Source organism: Lissotriton helveticus, chromosome 3_1, assembly GCF_964261635.1.
Source record: "Lissotriton helveticus chromosome 3_1, aLisHel1.1, whole genome shotgun sequence".
In the NCBI taxonomy this organism is placed as follows: Eukaryota; Metazoa; Chordata; class Amphibia; order Caudata; family Salamandridae; genus Lissotriton; species Lissotriton helveticus.
In genome coordinates, this window is record NC_136061.1 from 502,269,102 (window position 1) to 502,282,670 (window position 13,569).

At 43.2% G+C, this 13,569-nt stretch overlaps 1 protein-coding gene across 5 annotated transcripts in view; it reads left to right on the plus strand.

Moving 5' to 3' along the window:
* MYO1B (myosin IB) overlaps positions 1 to 13,569 on the plus strand; it is a 911,317-nt gene that overhangs the window by 873,967 nt on the left and 23,781 nt on the right. For all 5 annotated transcript variants that reach the window (XM_078680402.1, XM_078680405.1, XM_078680404.1 and 2 more), the window contains 2 exons: positions 711 to 863; positions 1,942 to 2,069. In XM_078680402.1, coding sequence (XP_078536528.1) covers positions 711 to 863; positions 1,942 to 2,069 — 281 coding nt within the window. The remainder of the gene's footprint in view (positions 1 to 710; positions 864 to 1,941; positions 2,070 to 13,569) is intronic.

A 13,569-nucleotide genomic window follows, 5' to 3' on the forward strand; every position in this document is an offset into this window, starting at 1 on the left:
CCAGGGGAGTACCTTGGGCCTACCATAGGGGTGTCTGATGTGCATAAAAAGGGAAGGGTAAGGCCTGGCAAGTGGGTGCACTTGTCAGGACAACAAGGCAGTTTAACAAACCCTGTGCATGCACTGCAGTGGCAGGCCTGAGTTCTCTCTTTAGGGCTACTTGTGTGGGTGGCACAATTAGTGCTGCAAACCCATGAGTAGCATTTCCATTACCAGCCCTGGCACACACAGTGCACTTTACTAGGGACTTTACTAGCAAGGCAAACATACCAATCATGGACAACCAATTACCATTACACTTTACACAGGTAGCACTTGCACTTTGACACTGATCAGCAGTGGCTAAGTGCCCAAAGCATGTAAGTTGGCGACACCATGTCAGAAAAAGGGTTTAGGGAGAAGGCAAAAAGTTTAGGGAACTTTAGCCAAAAAGGGCCAAGTCCAACCCTATTGTAATTATATAATCCCAGTGGCCCCAAATGTAAGCGAGAGCAGCTTCTGACCTTAGATAGAATTATAATTGACTTCAAAAAATTGTTTTGGGCAAAAAGATCAATTTTGTAGTCTGTGGTAAGAGATGGATATCAAATGTATATATTTGTATTTCTATTGATTATTGCTCGACATTGATGTCAATTACTTGCTATATTTTCCTTAATATGCTGTATTTGTTTCTCATTCTCAATGTGTACTCATTTGTTTGCTTGAAGGGAACACCAAGAATTTTCTTGTTGACAAAACGTAACATTGTTCTTGCTGACATAAAGTCTGGACAGATCAAGTTGGAAGTTCCTCTTGTAGATATCACCAAAATTTCCATGAGCTCACAAAATGATGGCTTCTTTGCTCTACACCTGAAACAGGTTTGTTTGTAATTGATTACTAATGGGAACCAATCTATTCTTCAGCTCGGACTGTAGAATATGTGCAATTGCAGTAAAATAGTCTTATGATGATGTAATTTCAGTGAATTTATGTGAGATCTGCCTTTGTAGATACTAGTAAGTCGCCTGTGCAGCTTCTCTTGCGCAATAGAAGTACTTCTCTTGATCTTTCTCTACTTCATTCACCCTTTATTTCCACCATTTTCCTCCCTCTATCTACCCGATCCTCTCCATCATGTACTGTCAACTCCATCATGTACTGACGTTTGTGATCTTTCTGCACCATGTGCGAACACAAGAATTTTGTGTTATTCAATTGCTTACATAGTGTAATTCCTTCAATGTTCACCAACTTCCTTCCCTGCCCAGACATTCCACCTGAGAGGTGTCTTCTCATTACCTCTCTCTAATGGATACTGGTACCCTAGGCCCTTCCATCCCCTGCCTGCTCATGACTATTCTTTGCTCTGCTGCTTTATAATGCATGGCTGCACACTTCCAGCTTCAGTGTCTATGATGAGGATATCAGACTGCGCTTTTTGCAAATTAAAGATTAGCTTACTCTCACAATTTAAGAACTTTACCTAAGAAACACTACCCACATCTTTCTTGCCAATGCATATTTTGTCCATGGTTTCACATATTTGTTTAAAAGACTTATTTTGTAATTTGAGTATATGAAGAATACAAGATATCTTTTGAGTTTTAATGAGATTGTAATCATTCTACATGCACCCTATCTATACATCAGTATACTCTATAGAATTTCTCAAACTAATTGTTTCTCTTGCTGTATTCTTTTAACATACGTCCTTGGATCTGAAGGCATATTATAAGCTAATAAATTACTCGAATTCCTTAGTATGGACATTCTGATAGCTCCAAACAGTGTATTCATGTACACCTCATTGTTATTTCAAAATGGTTGGCAGTATTTAATAGATAAAATCAACATGTACAGAGCGACATGGTTCTTATGGCTTTGGAATTTTAAAGGTTTGTCTCTTTTGTTTGCCTTAACTGAAAACTAACCCATCCGCTGTTTTGTTTATCATAGGGCTCTGCTGCTGCTGCTAAAGGGGATTTTCTGTTTGACAGTCATCATCTTATCGAGGTGGCCACCAAACTTTATCGCACTGCACTCATCCACTTCAAACAGAAGATCTCTTTCGAAATTGCTGATGAGTAAGTCCCCTAATGCTCTTTCACATTTAGTCAGTGTGCCATAGGACTTGATGTGTAAACTGCACACTTCGAGCTGTGTAGTATTCTGTGTACCCCATTTCCTGTAAGGCTGCACTGATGCCCGCAATGCGTGGGCGTAGCCAGTGTACCATGGACCCTAGTGCAAGGAATGAAATGGGTAACCTGGATGCTGTGAAATACTGTAATCATAAGGTTTCAGTTGGCCCAGTGTATCTGCTGCACCAATGGAAGTTACGCTCTTGCTGGTGTGCATATTGAAGTGGAAGCTATGAGGCAGAGTTGGAGGTAGGTTGGAATCCTCACAGGACCTATCTGCTGTGACTGTACCCTAAGGGCGCAACATGAAACAAAGAAGTTACCTCCTACCCGAGTGTCTCAAACTCTTGAAAGGAAGACCCTGCCCTCTAATCTCAACAACCAACTTGGTCTTCTATTAGAAACAAATGTCAATCTTCAAATAGGGAGCATTCAACAAGATTCAACATCGCAAGTGCTTTTGAATTTGTTTAAATCATAATTATACCAGAAAGACTGATATTTTGTTTCTCTACTCATTATCCACCATTTGGTCCCTTTTAATTTTTCTTGGTAATTTTGAGCTTTTTCCTAAATATATAATTTTTCAAATAAATGTATACTGCTGATTAATGCCACAGCCCTTCTCATGGGGAGGTTACCCTTTTTATCAACATCCCATGCCTTAGAAACATCCTCTACATCATACACTGAACTAAGATTAAGAAAGACTTTTTATATATTCGAATTAGTACTATGCCATAGTTTTATTAGGCTCGTTCAACAGTCTCAAAATATGTTTAACCAAAGATTTTGAGTTGTAAATATTAAGGTGTTAGAAGAAAGCTGTTAATATTTGGTGAATCCAATTGATAGCCACTGCTTTGTAAGTGAGAAAGTACCTCTTTTTGCGTGGTCACCCCCATTTTTTCTAGACTGATAACACTGTGTTTTTAGGTCTCGCCTAGGCAGGGCTTGCGCTGTCTCTTCGAGACGTGCTGTACTGAGGTATAGGTTTGAAACTCCACCCACTCTCAGCCCACCTTTTTGGCTGCTACTACTGTCCTTTGTAAATGTTGGCTTTTGATTTGTTAACCGGCTTATTAGTTCCTCCTTAGTACCTTCCTGTCCTCTGTTGTTACCTCCAATTAGGAATGGACCTTTTACATGTGTTATTTCTCAGTGTGTTTCAGTTACAGTCTGTGAGCACTATTTTGTTAATTACTTTGTCCTGGCTGTTGTTGAAAGACGCTCCCTACCCTCCTCTGCCAATCCACATCTGGCATATACACAATGTCTTTTTAAGGCTTTAGCAATGGTGGCCACTCACCTTTCTCTGGTTCACTCCATTTTTTAAACATTGTATGTTTTTTTTTCTCACAAAGCTGCATAACGGTAATTGCGCCAGCATGGCGACTTTTTGAAATATATGGCTCACGATGGCGCCCATGTTTATTTTTAAAATGCGGGTTAATTTAACAAAAAAAATATATGTTCGAGGCATATGAGTTGTAAATCGTATACCTGTGCATAGATCGCCATCTGGTGTTGGGCTTGGATGTTTGCACTTTGTTTTGTCTTGAGAGAAGTCTTTTGTAGTCACAATGTAGGGGACTCCTCCTTAGGACAATAGTGCGCATGGGCATCGACTCCATCTCCAGATATTTTTTTCTGCCATCGGGTTCGTATGTGTATTGCTACGGTTTGGGATCGTCTCGGAACATTTCGGCGTGCAGTCATTTCCCTCCACGGTATTGTTTTGATCACAGTTTTCCCCTTCAACCCGCATTGTTGAAATCCAGCCACTTCGATCGAGAGCTTCGACACGGGCCGCAAGGCCTACCCGCACCGACCACGCCAGAAGTTGATGGAACAGACTCCATTTAAAAAATGCCCTGTGTGTTACTAAATTTCCACAAACAGACCTACACGAGGTTAGCAATCTGTGTCTATCCCCAGAACACGAAGAAAGCAGCTGCGAGGTCTGTCGATCATTCCGATCAAAGAAAACGAATCGTGAACGTCTGCCTCGACGTCACGAGATGAGACGTGGCACTAGCCCAGTGCCGGACATCTTTGGAGAACAGTGACTCATCAGCACAGCGCCGATCAAGAGAAAGAAATCTCTGTGTCTGAAGCTGACGACTCCGACATGGAGAAAGACTCTCACATCACTCCAGGTCAACGAACTGTGAGTAACAAGCCCCAAGTCACCGAAAAACCCATGAAGGCTCCGGTCCTAACTTCGTCCTCAGGCTTAGAAAAACACCAAAAACATGATTCAGATGCCCCGCCATCCGGCCCGGCAATGAAACTAAAAGACAAAGCCTCCTGCTGGGAATTGAGATGTCCCCACAGTACCGGAACTCCAACTCCGCATCAAAAACCAAATCCAAGCATGGAACCGATGCCCCAATACTGGCACCGAAGTCATCTTCGGCACCGAAAGACTCCGACCTGAAACCTCATAAAATCAAGATTTCAGAACCGGCAATAACCAAGCCCAAATCTTCGGAGCCGAAAGCCAAAGATAAGCCTTCAGATCCAAAAGTTAAAGACAAACCTTTGGAACCTAATGTTCCAAAAGACAAACCTTGGGTGCATAAACAACACGCACCAAAGGATTCGGAACCGAAAAAACAGATTGCCCATAAAATACCCTATGAAACACCCAAAGAGAAGGAATTACCACCTAAAGAACTTCCTTTACAAGATCCAATGGATGCCAAGCAAACGAAACTGCATATTGATCCAACAACTGGACATCTTGTAGCAACCCTTCCTAAGAACCGCAAACAGGACATTTCAGAGGAACACCACATACCTCCCAAAAAGAGGAAGGACATGGGTACTTACCCCTCTCCCCCTTACATACCTCCCTCTCCTCCACCTTTTGATGCTAACTTACTAGTATCTCCATATAACTCACCACCACCTCATTTCTCCCCTGACCCACAGGGGTATAATGAAACATACAACCAGTCGCGGCTCCTCTATAGGGGCGTTTGGGCGCCGCCCCCCTGCTTTGTCACCGTGAGAGAACGCAGAAAGATAAATGGTAATAACTACCATTTATGTTTCTGCCTTCTCGCACGGTAAGAAAGCAGAAGTTCTTGGTTGGGGTGGACGGTGTTGCTCGAGGGCAGGGGGGAGTGGCTTGCCCACTGTTGTTCATACTGACTATTTGGGCAGCCTGAGGCCGCCCAAACAGGCAGTATGAACAACAGTGGGCAAGCCACTCCCCACTGTCCTCGAGCAACACTGCCCTCTCTCCCTGCTCTCTGCTTGCTAAGAAATGACCCGGGTGGGGCAGCGGCCTCACCAATCACAACGCTGCCATTGCAGCGTTGTGATTGGTGGAGGGGAGAGAGGCTGCCTTCCTTATGACTTCAGGAATTCAAAGAGCAGGACGTCGGGAGTCTCGGGACAGTAAGTTTTCTTTTTTTTTTCTTTTTTTCCCATTAAACCCCTCCCCCCCCCCATCCCATCCCCAGCGCGATGACCCCATTGACCACCCACCGGCCCGTAATGCCGGCCACCACTGGAAGCAGACTGACGCTGCACTTTAGCTAGCAAGGGGTGTCGGTAAACGCCAGCTCAGGTCCCCAGGCCCGCCTCCTCGAAGCAGCCCACATACTCACACTTCTAGAGGGCCACTGTCCTTGGTTTCATTTCCTCAGCAGCGCCCCACCACTTTGAAATATCAGCAGCCGCGACGATACTAATATAAAGGGAGACGGGGATAGGGATAATTACCATTACTTTTAAGAAATAGGGGGTGATTGCGCACAAGCTTAGGCCTGTTAAAACGTTAATGTATTCTCCAGTTTTTGTAAGGTGCCTCCAGAGGTCTCACTTTGTTGACCATAAAGTGTTCCAATGAATATAACTGAATGCGAACTCTAGTGATAGACCCTCTGGGCACACTATATGTCTCGCTGTATCGCGGTTTTAACCAATAAAGTCTTTAAACCTTATTAAAGTAATCCAAAAGTAAACAGTTTGTATTTCTTCTTTCTTCCAATTTATATTTGTATATTAATATATGTTGTTAATCACATATATTTCTTCAAGAAGTGTTTCAAAATTTCATAATATTTTATATTATTCCATCTTTCCCAATGCATTTCGTGCCATCATGGCACTTCGTCAGGGGAATCTAGCAAAAGTAATGCATATAATCAATGAGGCTACCTGATAAATTATGTACATAAATACTTTCAATATTGTGATTATTAAAAGAATGTGATTATTTACTGAATATCCGTAGTGTATGATAATAAAGTTAGTGAGTAAAAGAAATCCTGAATGAGCTGCTCGTAAAGGAATTTTAATTCATAATCTCGACCGTATTAAAAAGGTGCTCGTGTGCAAGTAAATCAGTGAACTGGTAAAGTAAATCATGGCACAGCACTAAAAAAATGTGAAGAACGAAATGAAATTCGTGGTGATTACAAAAGAAGGAAAAAAGAAGAAGGAAACAATTGTGGGCGTGCAGTATTTTAGCGAACAAATAGATCAGTAGACCTTAAAGTCTGAATCGTGATGTTGCGCAAAGGAAACAAGCAAAGGTGTGTCATAGCGAGAGGGAACCGGACGCACTGTCTCAAGTCTCACAATAAACGCATAAGGAATAGTGTGACCAGTGTTTCCTAACCGGAATATACTGGTGCAGCTGCTCTAATGTAGCTTCCTCTGTGATGTTCAATCGTTCGAGATTTGTAATTTACGCCATTATGAGCGGCGTCTAAATACAGTGGAAATCGAAAGAGGGCGGAAGGTTTCCGCATCACGTGGTGTCACTTGAGTTGTAGCCGCCATCTTAGAGTGGTGTCATCCTCAGTGTACTGTCTATAGTACAAGAGAGTGAATCGTAAGCTGAACTGGTATCAGAAAAAACGCAGTTGGAGCGAATTAGTGAATGAATAAGGCCTGTATAGCGACTAATCTATCTATTTGACTGTGTTAGTGTTATATGTGATAAAATGTGCGTGCATATGCCTGGTGTGTAACGAATGTAATAAAGAAAAAAGAAAATGTGTATGCGAAGTGAAACATAGTTAATGATGTTCACAAATTCAATATTAGAAACATCCAACAGATTTAATATCTTATCCTGTTTTGATGGGTGCGATTGACAGTCGGGGGAATGTGCTGATGGTCCACAGGGTATGACCACCTCCAGACCATTCCTACATTCAGAATTAGTATATGATTGGCCTTTATCTTGCTTTTCTACAGACTCCATATCAGTTCTCCCTTCTGTTGATTGTTGTTTATCTGCTGAGGGAGCCGAACAGGGGCTAATTGTTGATCTAAATGTCGATAAAGCCATCCCAGGTGATCTACTTCCCCCAGTTCCGCCTGCAAGTTGTTCACCCCCACGCTCTGACGCTAGTCTCACTCCTTGCACACCACACTCTGCCGCTCTTGACTTGGCAGGAGTGGGACTAGAGGTATCCAACTTGTGTCCGTCTAAACTAAGGATAAGTTCTTGGAATATTGCAGGTCTCGAATCAAAGCTAGACTTGCCGGATTGGGGGACTTTTATTGATCTCTCTGATATTTGGTCCTTTCAGGAAACATGGGCTCCTGGGCCAATCTTTCGTGCTGGGTTCTTAAATTTTTCTAGACCCGCTACGAAGGGTGCAAGGGGTAGGCCTGTGGGTGGCCTAACAACCTGGGTGCGCCAACACGCGGGTGTAATGGTGATGGAGCTCCTATTGGATAACCCCGATATGCTGGTAATACGGATAACCTCGTCTTCAGGACTAAATATGGTAATTGTGAATATTTATATGCGGGGCGTCCAAGGGGGAAAATGCTCCCCTGTTGCATTGGTGCTTGATGGATTCCTAGGTTCACTACCGGTGAACACAAATAGGGTGGTACTGGGTGATTTCAATACCTGTTTTGAACCCATGGGGTTGGACGACGGTTTGCTTACCGAGGATGAGGACTCCCAGTGGGGTATTCCTGGTCTGGAATTGCAACCAATCAAGAAATGGACTCAATCAGCCATTTTTTTAAAGGGTCTATGTTTGAACCAGGGAATGCGAGCAGTCAATGGGCGTCTGAAGTCAGATAGGCTGGGGGCAATGACTTTTGATAATGGCAGATCCGGCTCGCGCATTGATTACATCCTGGTGAACGTGGAAATGTGGCCCAGTTTGCTGGATATGGTGGTTGTTAAAAGAGCTGAAAGTGATCACAACCCACTGGTTTTATCAATTGAAGAAGGTGCCTTTGCAACCCCTATGGCGGCAGAGGCGTCCTTGCCACAGGTTTCAATATCCAACAATAGAAGAAGGGTTAGTTGGCCCAAAATAGCCCTGGACGAGGAGGTCATGTTAAGGATTAGAAGCATGCTGAGGGATGCATTGACTCAAATCAGCAGGTTCATCCAGGAGTCGGCCCTTCTGGATAATATCACACTACTCCACAGGGATCTCTTTTTAAACCTTCAATCTTTTTTTATTAAACATATGGGCCCTAGTAAGAATAAGCAAAAACCCCTAACTTGGTTTGATAGCGCCTGTAGGGATTCACAAAGGGCGCTACATGCGGCCCTAAGGTCAAGAGACCAGACCCTAATTCGTTGTTGCAGGGCATCCTATAAAGTTGTGCAGGCCGTTGCTAAGAAGAATTGGGATGAGACCCGCTGGAAGGAATTGCTGGAGGCATGTCAGAGCAATAATATGATCAAATTCTGGCGGCAGCTTAAATAGGGAAATTGCCCACAAGATAGATCCCCCGCTAATAGTGTTGAGCCAAGGAAATGGGTTGAGTACTTTGGGAACCAATTCAAAGCGAATGGCTCCAACCCCGTTTATCCGATTCAGATCATTACCAAAGAAGCTCTGGTCTTCACGCCTACCGAAGTGAGGGCGGTGCTAAGGGTTATCCCGGGAGGCAAAGCACCAGGTCCTGACTGCATACCAGCCGATATGTTTAAGCAGGAACAGGACCTCTGGGTCCCATATATTGTTTTCTTGGCGAATGCACTGGCAAGGGGTGCGAAAGTCCCGGAATCATGGCTTGGGGCGGAGATTCTCCCCATTCACAAGAAGGGGGACCGCTCAGTAACGGCCAATTACCGACCCATAAGCCTCATTGATGCAGTACAAAAAATTGTGGCCCGCCTTCTCCTGGGCAGGATCCAGACTTGGATTTCCGATTATGATGTTTTAAGCCCTTTGCAGGCGGGTTTTCGGCAACACATGGGGACCCTGGAGCAAGTTTTTAGGTTTATGTTAGTATATTGGAAGGTGGTCCTTCTTGGGGGAGGTTTGTTGTTTGCGGCATTTGTGGACCTCAGGTCAGCTTTCGATCTTGTACCTAGGTCTAAGCTATGGGAAGTTCTGTTGGATCTTGGAATGCCCAATGAGCTAGTGGTGTAGTTGATTAATTTGCATACAAATACCTATGCCAAAGTAAGATGGGGTGGCCCAGGTGAAGTTACCGACAGCTTTAAAGTTGCTAAGGGGGTCCGACAAGGGTGTGTGTTGGCCCCGACCCTGTTCTCTTTGTTTATTAATGGGGTGACTAAGTATTTCACAAATTTTCCAACGGATGCGCCCACACTTGCAGGAAGGAAAATCCCTCTACTCATGTTCGCGGACGATACTCTGATTATTTCGAAGACGAGGCAGGGACTGCAGTCCGCCCTGGCTCGGTTTGAGTGTTTTTGCAGCGACCATGAGTTAGAGGTGAACGTTAATAAGACCAAGTTTATGGTTCTTCGTGGCCCCAAGCCTGTGAAGGCCAAGGTGTCAATGTGTGGTGCCACCCTGGACCAAACTGAGGTCTTCACATACCTGGGTGTCACACTAAGTGAGAATCTGAGCTGGAAACCACAGATGGATCTTATGACCCTGAAACATGGGCAACTTGGGGGAGCCTTATTGAAGGAGTATGCCAAATCCCTCACTAAACCCATGGCACCGCTTATTAAAATTTATGGTTCCAAGGTAATTCCTGCAACCACCTATGGGGCCGAGCTGTGGGGGTATAGTGATCTTTCCTCCTTGAAGGTGGCTCAGAATAGGTTTCTGAGAATGGCATGTGGTCTCCCTCAATCGACACCTTGTTTACCCCTGCAGTTAGACCTAGGTGTCAAGCCTATTGAAGATGTGGTACGGTTTAGACCACTGGCGTTTTGGCGGCGCCTGTGGACTACACCGGAATTATCCTTGTTTGCTGAAGCCATCGAAGATGTGAGGGGTCTTGATGGGTCCCATAGGGTGCCTTGGTTCTGCCACCTCAGGTTACTCTTGAAAAACTTAAACCTAGAGGCACTATGGGTAGATCCAGCAAGTGCGACTTTTCCTTCTAAAAAGGCACTTAAGGACATTTACTGGCACTGGATCATGGAGAGGAGATCTGTTATGTCCATTGGTCCGACCATGACATTGGAGTTTTTGGTTGCAAAAGATGTTCCCAAATACGAAGCCTATTGGGACTTAATCACCAAGCCACATGATCGTAAACTGTACCATCAACTACGTGTGGGCTCGCTTCCCGTGCGGGGGCTCACGCACTCTTGGTCAGCTGGTGGCAGCGAAATATTAGCTCAAAAGTATTTTAGACAATAACAATAAATGTCTTGAAATTGATGACTTCAATTTACAAATAATCACAGATCGCAAGAAAGTTCCAAGCGGTCATTTGGCCCCAAGGGCTTCACGGTTTCCAGTCTGTATATCCATGTGTTCTCTTTTTTTCAATAAAACTTTATTAATGTCTTGGCCTTCTATTTGATTCATGGTTTCCAGAATAGTAAACTGGAGTTGTGATATGTTGCGCCTTCTTTCATTGAAATGAACTGCTACTGCAGATTTTTCATTCTTGGTTCTGATGTTGCTTTTATGTTCTGACAATCTTGTTTTGATTTTTCTGATCATTTTGCCTATATAAACTAGGCCACACGGGCATTTCAACATGTAAATAACATGAGATGTATCGCACGTTGCATTAACTTTCAGTTTGATTGGTGTACTTTTCCTAGGATGCGTAATGGTGTTGCCTTTAATGATTGCAGTGGTGACCACTGTAATAACTGTTATTTCATCATTAAAGGCATCACGGAGGAAGCTACATTAGAGCAGCTGCACCTGTATATTCCGGTAAGGAAACACCGGTCACACTATTCTTTATGCGTTTATTGGGAGACTTGAGACAGCGCGTCCGGTTCCCTCTCGCTATGACATACCTTTGCTTGTTTCCATTGCGCAACATCACGATTCAGACTTTAAGGTCTACTGATCTATTTGTTCGCTAAAATACTGCACGCCCACAATTGTTTCCTTCTTCTTTTTTCCTTCTTTTGTAATCACCACGAATTTCATTTCGTTCTTCACACTTCCTTAGTGCTGTGCCATGATTACTTTACCAGTTCACTGATTTACTTGCACACGAGCACCTTTTTAATACGGTCGAGATTATGAATTAAAATTCCTTTACGAGCAGCTCATTCAGGATTTCTTTTACTCACTAACTTTATTATCATACACAACGGATATTCATTAAATAATCACAATATTGAAAGTATTTATGTACATAATTTATCAGGTACCCTCATTGATTACATGCATTACTTTTGCTAGATTCCCCTGACGAAGTGCCATGATGGCACGAAATGCATTGGAAAAGATGGAATAATGTGAAATATTATGAAATTTTGAAACACTTCTTGAAGAAATATATGTGATTTACAACATATATGAATATACCAATAAAAATTGGAAGAAAGAAGAAATACAAACTTTGTTTACTTTTGGATTACTTTATTCATGTTTAAAGACTTTATTGGTTAAAACCGCGATACAGCGAGACAGATAGTGTGCCCAGAGGGTCGAACACTATCACTAGAGTTCGCATTCAGTTATAATTACCACTACACCATACTACAAGACCCAGATCCAAGGGATGACTACGATAAAGACCCAGACAATACTAATGATCAGGACCTATATCCTTCCAGACCATCACCACCCGATGATACCATGGGATTCGCACAGCTTATCAATAGGGCTGCTCTAAATCATGGGGTTGAATTACATACTGACCCATTAGAGGAGGATTTCCTCATGGAAACTTTTGATCCATCCCAAGAATCAACTAATACATTGCCAATGTTAAAAGGCTTGCTAAAGTATACTGATGAAGTATTCAAGGACCCAGTTGGAGCACGAATCCTTACCCCAAGAGTTGATAAAAAAATATAAAGCTGCTCCTACAGACCCAGTTAATATTAAAGCTCAAGTCCCCCTAGACTCCCTTGTTGTATCTAATGCCCGCAAGCGAGCTAATTTGCAAGCCACAGGCGACGCACCTCCTCCTGATGAGTCAAAGCTCTTAGACGCAACAGGCAAACAAATTGCATCACAAGCTACTAATTGCCAATGCGCAAGCCCTCCTGGCACACTATGAAAGAGGGCATTATGATGAACTGGAAAAGCTAATGCAGCATCTACAAGATCAATACAAAGGTAAAGCCAATGACCTCTTACAAGAGGGTAAATTAATTACAAACACCTCTATAAAATGTGCATTTGATGCCGCTGACACAGCATCCCGTGGCATTAACAACATGCTTGGCTTCGAATCTCAGGATTCAAACAAGAAGTACAGTCAGCGATACTAAACCAACCCTTTGACCAACAACATCTTTTTGGACAAAATGTAGACTCTTCATTAGAAAAAATGAAGAAAGATACAGAAAAAGGCAAATCTATGGGAGCCCTACAACTAACCTCCAACAGAGGCTCCTTTCGTCGCTCCTTTTATAGCGACAGCTTCAAAATAATTTCATCAGAGAATACTTCCTCTACTAACAAAAACCAAAATCAACCTTCCTCCTCCCGGGGGTACTATCGAGGAGAATATAGAGGAAATAACAATAGGGGAAGAGGCAAAAATAATTCCACCCGCACTTCTCCTGCAAACAAGCAGTGACATCCTTCCGCTTTCCCCCAACCATTCCACTCCTGTCTGGGGACGCCTATCAAAGTTCCAACATATCTGGAATTCCATTACAACAGACAAGTGGGTAAGACAAATGATCCAATATGGTTATTGCCTGGAACTCACTGGTACTCCAGCAAACATTCCTCCCAGAGAATGCCCACTATCCTCAGAACATTTCACTCTTCTCAATCAAGAGGTTCTCTCCCTGTTACATAAAACATGCCATAGAACCAGTCCCTTTGCCTCATCAAGGCAAAGAGGTGTATTCACTATATTTCTAATACCAAAAAAGGACGGCTCTCTCAGACCAATACTGGACCTCAGGCCATTAAATCTATACATTCAGTCAGACCATTTTCATATGGTCACTCTCCAACAGGTAATCCCACTACTCCAACAAGGCGACTTTCTATCCACTCTAGATTTAAAGGACGCCTACTTTCACATTCACGCCGCTCACAGGAAATATCTCAGGTTCATGGTAGATGGTCAACAC